Genomic DNA, 7,328 nt, shown 5'->3' on the forward strand with positions numbered 1-7,328 from the left:
TGAAATTCTCCACGCTGTCACATGAGAATCAACATAATATTAGGAGCGTTGTACAAAGATCATCCATCTTTGTATAATATAACAGAGAAAAGTGCGGAGTTTGAGTTGCACACAACATGGACTCCGAGTCCGACTTCTTGTACTTTGGTGACAGGTGCTAGTGAGTCGAGCAGAAAAATAAGAGTAAAGATTTATTTTGTTCACAGAAAAATATAGCATATGACCAACAAGAAATAAACTCTTTTTATTGTGATTTAGACATAGTTTTTTTTGCGTGTGTTGTAGTAATATTTTTCTCTTGAGTTAAACAATTTCGATATGTCAGATATTAGTATTACAACTTCATATCTTAGTTCTTGATGTCAACAGTTCTGATATAAAGAAGTAGTTCAACAGTGGCATGTGCACCTAAACAAAACACCTATCAATTAAGTTACAAACGAAGCGGTTCAACAATTTTTGACACAAAAGAAGAAATTCATCACCTCATTAACTGAATAAGCCTCGGACCATGTAGGAAAATTATGATATTTTTGGGGCAAAAATAAATTTTATCTCAGTATATGTGGCGAATTAACTATTGGTATTAAATTTTCTTGACGAATATCTTATTGTTCTTTAAAAAAACATATAGTCTACCTAGATTGGAATTGGATTATAATTTACTTTAACTATAATCTTATGTTCTGTTTTACTTGTTAAATTTTATGTTTAAGCCCTATAACCTAATTTTAAAGAAAATAAAATATATGTAATACTTTCTTTTTCTTTTATTATTTTACAATTCATATATAAATCAAGTTGTATTTTTTATGCACGGACATGCCTTCTCATGCCTTCTAACGTGATGGGTGCCACACCGTCTGATCTGGAAGACCGGTCGCACATGTGATGATGATCCTATTGCATGGCACTGTCATGTCCGCTGTGTGTGATGTTGTGTAAGCCGCACATTAGTACATCCCATTAATTTTTTGATAACTCAAAATCTTGATGAGGCACGATCTAATTTTTTTCCTAGTGCAAAGACATCTTAATTCATATATGCTCATGTTTTTTTGTATGTGCTCAAGTTCAACTCATGTTTCATAAAAAAAAATTGTACGCATGTTTTTATGGAGTATATTCCCGACTCATAATTGACGTGTGGTTTACATGCTTTTTATTTCAAAAATATGGTTTCTCCATATACGAGCTCCCTAGCCCGGAGTCCTCAGTCATCATGGCCGATCCCAAGGCACAATGGTCCAAACTCTTTACAGTCTCCTCCCTCCCAGGACAGTCCCGGACACGACCCCATTGGCCGCTCCAAACAGACTGAATCCGGGCCAAATGGACATCCGAATGGGGTCGCGCGCTGGAGTATATATATATATCAGTTAACCTGAGAATAAGCAATTTATATTCTAGCCCATTTCTTCCTTGCAATTGAGGTGTGGCTACCAACAAGTTGCCACAATGCCTTGGGTCTAGTATTACCTCAAACCATGCTCAAATAAGACACATATACCCTCCCGTGTGACATATAACAAGAGTCGAAATGATAATCACGAATTGGAAAACAATTCTTATGCAATGGTACATGCAAACGGCTAATTGTTGCGACGAAGCGTACGACGGTACAAGATGCCCTCACTGTCACTGGTATGCGGGTTGACCACTATTTACTCCACAAAAGCAGTAAATCAGTGCATTCTATCAATATATAAACACAACTTCGCTGGTTCACCATGTCTTCCAAATAACACAACCTTGAACCAAATTGTTCAAGCATTCTAAAGTGCATAAGTAGTTATAACGATATCAACAAATGAAGTTGGGCGCAGCTTGACACCAACAAAGAGGGATATAGCATATGTCTACTTCATCTAACTGTTGAAAAACAATGGTGCATTATAGGGCTTTTGATTGTTGTGACACATGTTAGATTTGTTGTCATCACCCTCACTAAAATCAATTCTTTTTTTTGCTCAATATCTGATTTACGTACATTATAAATGGGATATCATGGGAGGAATTCAATAAGCAAAAAGGTTTATGAAGAATTACGTACATGAACATAGAGAACAAAGCAAACATTTGATTTACCGAACAAGTAAGTAAATGGAAAATTATTATATGAAATATATTGCACGCCATAATATAGCTCTATAGCAGAGACCTGACGTGACTCATATTTTTACATGCCGCTTGCATTATTCATGTGGTGTGATGACTTCTTTCCCCAAAAAAGGACTTCTTAGAGCAACTATAGCAGAGTCGCCATATCGGACCGATTGACATAATAGTCGCCGGTATGTCAAGATTGGCCGAAAAGTCTAGCAAATTCGTCATCTGGCTCCAGATCGTCATAATTTATGGAGGAAAGTCCATATTGAGCCCCGAGCCTCCATATTTAAAGGTTGTGGGCGTTGGTTTGAAGCGCACTCCATCCGCCAACCACTTGCGCGGGAGGGGAGTTTCACCTCTCCCTCCTCAACCTCTTGTGCGGCCCACCTCCTCTCATTCCCCTTCCCTCTACCTCTTGACCACCAGAATTGGCACCCTGCGTCAAAATCGCTACCCGGCGGCCCATAATTGGCACCCCATCGTGGAATCATACCCCGCTGTCGGAGTCGATGCGCCGCCAATGGCACTAGCTCAGGGACATGGCCAAGAGCGGATCATATGCCGCGACTCTTTTGCTGATTTTCGTTTCCTTGCTGGGTACCTCGGCGGCCTCAGGGAGAAAGGGTTTAATGTAAATATCTCCAAAGAACATAAATATCTATCGAAAATATAAAAATGTCCGACGTCGTGCTCGTTGTGTTGTGGCTCTTCGATGTCAACCCAAAGATCCGCGACGTTATCCTTGCATGTGCTTCTAGGTGGACGGCGAGATCATTGATCTCCTCAAGTCCAAGTTCTAGTATTAATTGACATCTGCATACATATATAATGCACGAGCTTCACGGTCCAGGTTGATGACTATTTTTAGCTTGATCGATTTATTATTATACACTATACGCTGGTAAATAAGACACTAAAAGTTTTAGCAATTTCTTGTATATTTTAATTGGATATTATATGTGTCGATAAGATTAAGTCAAAATTCTACTTTAAGCTGCTATATTTGTGCTCGATTGACACCAAGAAACACACAGAGAGTTCTAGTTATTCACTCATATTCCTTTCCCGCTCGCGATGTGGCGTCTAGGGCGGAGCAATCATCCCCTCCAGGCTGCGTCGATGAGCCCATGGATTTGCCTCGCCTTTGCCCGTCGTTGGTTCTAGCGGTGATAGTGGTCGTTCTGTTGTGGAAGGACCTCGATATAAAATTTATTGTGTATGGCATGCTTTATACTTCTGTACCCTTTTGCAAAAGAAAGATGATAAAGTCTTATAAGAAACGTCAAACCAGAAATCACATAAAATTTGGTAAATTATAAGGGAAAGGGGTGGGTGGTGGGGTTGATACCTCAAGAAAAGGAGGGGCGAATCAGGAGAAACCACGACCACATTATCTACTCAGATTAAATAGGCCTGGACCGCCATCAGTAGAAAAACCCACATCAACAAAGAGTAGCCATTAAGGCCCCATGGAGGGGGAAATTAGTACGTCAAAAAATGGAAAGGAGGAAATCGGAAAAATGAGCACAACATGACTTCACTATTCATCTAGCTAAATAGGTCTGGAGCGATGCCAGATGACACGAGCACATCAAGAAGAATAGCCATTTCAAACAAGCGCAAAATACCAATGGCGGGCGACCTCCATGGGGGTGATTATTTTGAAGAAACCAAAAAAAAACATATTTTGAAGTTCCAAAAAATTCTGAAAAAATCATACATGTTCATATGAATGTATTCTACATGTGTGCAATTTTTTAAGATGATATATATTATGGTGAGAGCTACACACACACAAAAAAATTCGCTATTTGAATACAAACATTGTTCACTATTAGAAATTCAGGAATTGTTCTTTTTTGTGTAGCTCACCCCATAATGTATTTCATCGCTAGACTTTATACACATGTAGAATTCATCCATATGAGTGTGTTAGTTTTTTTCAGATTTTTTTTGAGGGTTTTTTTTCAGAATTTTCTGAAACTTCAAATGTGATCATAGAATTTTTCAGAATATCCACCACCATGGAGGTCGCCCGCCAAAAGCCCTTAGTAAACAAGGCCCTATATGAAAGGGAAAGTCGGTAACTGAAAAAAAGGAAACGATAAAATTAGGCAAAACCAGTGCAACATAACTTATTCAGCTAAAATGTAGGCCTGGAGGCCCCATGGAGGAGGATGCAGCAAGAATCCCGGCCCATCTTAGCAGCCGTCTCATCTAAAAGGCACAATGGCCCAAACTGCTTATCGTCTCCTCCCTCATATATTATACTACAAAAAAGCGTGCAGTAACCCAATCGGTTTTGGTCTCTGGAACCTGGAAGCCGCCGGATCGCTCTGCTTCCGAGTCCCGAACGCCTCTTGCCGCCGCCTCCTTGGTCGGCAAGGCAGCTAACCTTACATATAACCCGGATTTGTCCTCACAGAGACCAGCCCTAATTTTCCGATCTGTTTCAAGGTCGCCATGGCTGTCGCCGCCTTCCCAAACTGGCTGATGCTGGAGCGTTTCGTCTTCCGCAGGGACGACGAGGGGTCTTTTCCGGACAACACCAAGGCACCCATCCGGGCGTCCGGCACGACCTCCTGGAACGCTCCCTTCCGCATCGCCTTCTGCCTCGCCGAGCCCCCGCTTCCCTCCCGCCTCTACGCCCAGTTGCCACGTTTTCCAGATCCGAGGAAGCATATTCCCTTAGCCATCATGGCGACCCACCGCCATCTCCTCCTGCTTCGTATCGCCACCAATACCCCTGCACTAGGGCTGGTGCAGGACTTCCTTGTCTACAACGCCTACGACCCTTCCTCGCTCAAAGCTCTCCAACCTTGTACCGAGCCGTACACGGATTATACCCGCACGGGTGACAACCTACCTCGTGGTCCTCCCCTCCAGGAAGGGAAGCAGCGCCTACTGACGGTCAAATCCATGGGCCTCTTGTGCCGAGGCGAAGACGAGCAAGAGTTTGCGGTGGCAGAGCTCCTCGTTTTTAAGGACATCCACTCTAAGGTCTATGCTGACATCTGTTTGCTACGCTCCTCCACATCAGCTGGCCCCGTACTTGGCGGCACTTGGAACTCCATGCGTCTACCAATCCTTGGCATCGACAATGTCAATGATCCTTGGCACCTCTGTTGCTGGGACACCGACACCGTCGTTCCCTTCAACCGCTCGCTTTGCTGGATCGACTACCACCGAGGCATCCTCATCTGTGACGTCTTCGGAGACCCCATCCCTACCGTATCTTTCCTCGCGTTCCCCCTTGATGAGTTCCCTTCTGCTCACACTCACAATCAAATCAAGCCATCCAGCTGGTTATACCGGGGTGTGTCCGCCATCGATGACGACGGTGTGCTCAAGTTTGTGAATGTCACTCGTCATGATGGCATTGGTCATGGAGAACTCAAATCTGGGTCAGGCTTCACCATCACTTGCCACACTCTCACATTAGGTAGCATGGTGTGGGAATTAGAGTACAAGATCACTTCGGCTGAGCTCTGGTCTTCCAATCCGCACCTTCCACACACAATCCTCATGTTTCCTCAAGTAAATGTCGACAGGCCATATGTAGTGCACTTTCTCATCAGCGAATTCAAATACGTCATCAGGAAGATGTGGGTGGTTAGCATTGATATGAGCACCAGGACTGTGGAGTCAATTTCCCAATACATCAATGGGAAGGACGGCCTTAAAACCGATGATGCTGACTTCACCAGAAGAAAGTCTGGCGCTCCCACGTCCTTCCTCCCCTGTGAATTCTCTAGGTTCCTTCGTCTCTCCAGGTGCTAGCTTCTATCTATAGCCTCTATACCACTTAGTACTTGATAGTTTTTTTGCCGCTAATCATGTTAGTCTTGTTGGTATTTCAATTACTTGGAGAGCAGCCTCTTCCTCTAACCAGAAATTAATGTATTGTATTGTATTTATGTACTGCAGAAGAAACGAGGATATGGAATGACTCACGGTCTGCAGATCAAGTTCAACTACAATAATGGTAAGGATGAAGCCTTGGGAGAGATCATTATTTCTGAAATTGACCAGTATAGGATTACCTTGGTAGCAATACTATTTGCTTAATTTCTTGTATATACCATGGTAACAATACTATTAAAAAAATGCTATGTGACAAAATATATCATTACCATGAGAATAGAGAGAACTGTCTTCCTAATTTAGGAAAAACACTCCTAGATAGAACTGGAAACAGCACAAGTCAATCGCAATTAGCGTTGTTTTGTACTGGTCAGTTTGCAAAGAAGGATGTTTCTTTGTTAACAAACAGAAGATAATGCCAACAATTAGACTGTTTCAAGATCCCAGTAGCAATATTTAAAGTAACTGGCATATTTTCCGAATCACTACCAGTTAGTGTTTAATAGTTTTTGCTGTTCATCGTTTTAATTTTGTTGGTATTTCAATTACGCGGAGAGCAGCCTTTTTCTCCAACAAGACCCTTAATGTAGTGTATTTTATTTATGTATTGCAAGAGAGCAAGGATATGGAATGACGTCTGCCAACTTCATCATACTGGATAGCTTACTGTCTACTACAGTTCAGGTGCAACTACAATAATTGCAAGGATGAAGCTTTGGGAGAGACTACTCATACGCAACTTATGTAGCTCACCGTTATCTTGATGTCTGTGAGGATTCTAATCTAATATAATGTATTAATGTACTATCGTCCGTCCTCTAAATTTGCGTCATTTCTTTTATTGTTTGCCTTTGGACAGCCTTGGCTGCTTGCAAAAGACTATTAAAAGTTAGCTGAAGTATGCGATCGTTATTTCTGAAATTGACCAGTATAGGATTACCATGGTAACAATAGGATCTCTTGTATACACGTGGTCACCTTTAGCTCTTGCTGATTCATTGCTATATTACTGAATGGTTCAAAATAGACAGAATGGAATACCTGCTTTTGGTGTCCCCCACTTCATCAGTTTCTTGCATATATGCATCCTTTTGGCTACGTAATAGTGTTGCACTTTGTGCTAACATATTTTGTTTAGTTTCATATAATGGATCGTTCGTATACTTGGTTTACTTTCATTATGGATAGGAATGAAGGTAAAAAGGTAAACATTGTGCCAAATATACGGCCAGGATTGAAGATTTTTTCTCTCTCTCACTGTGCAACCAGAAATAACAAAGGAACAAAACGAACATGATTGCACACTAAACTGGAAGAGAGCGAAGCAGAATGATTGCTGTCACCACTCTAATTCA

General features: G+C 41.8%; 1 protein-coding gene across 1 annotated transcript; it reads left to right on the forward strand.

Moving 5' to 3' along the window:
- The first annotated feature begins 4,424 nt into the window (after positions 1–4,424).
- LOC123065170 (uncharacterized) lies at positions 4,425–6,894 on the forward strand. The gene is made up of 3 exons (XM_044488520.1): positions 4,425–5,882; positions 6,037–6,094; positions 6,588–6,894. Exons 1-2 carry the CDS (start codon positions 4,573–4,575, stop codon positions 6,056–6,058), a joined length of 1,332 nt encoding a protein of 443 aa, XP_044344455.1. The 5' UTR covers positions 4,425–4,572; the 3' UTR covers positions 6,059–6,094; positions 6,588–6,894.
- Positions 6,895–7,328: the final 434 nt, after the last annotated feature.

This window comes from Triticum aestivum, chromosome 3B (genome assembly GCF_018294505.1).
Source record: "Triticum aestivum cultivar Chinese Spring chromosome 3B, IWGSC CS RefSeq v2.1, whole genome shotgun sequence".
Taxonomy (NCBI): domain Eukaryota; kingdom Viridiplantae; phylum Streptophyta; class Magnoliopsida; order Poales; family Poaceae; genus Triticum; species Triticum aestivum.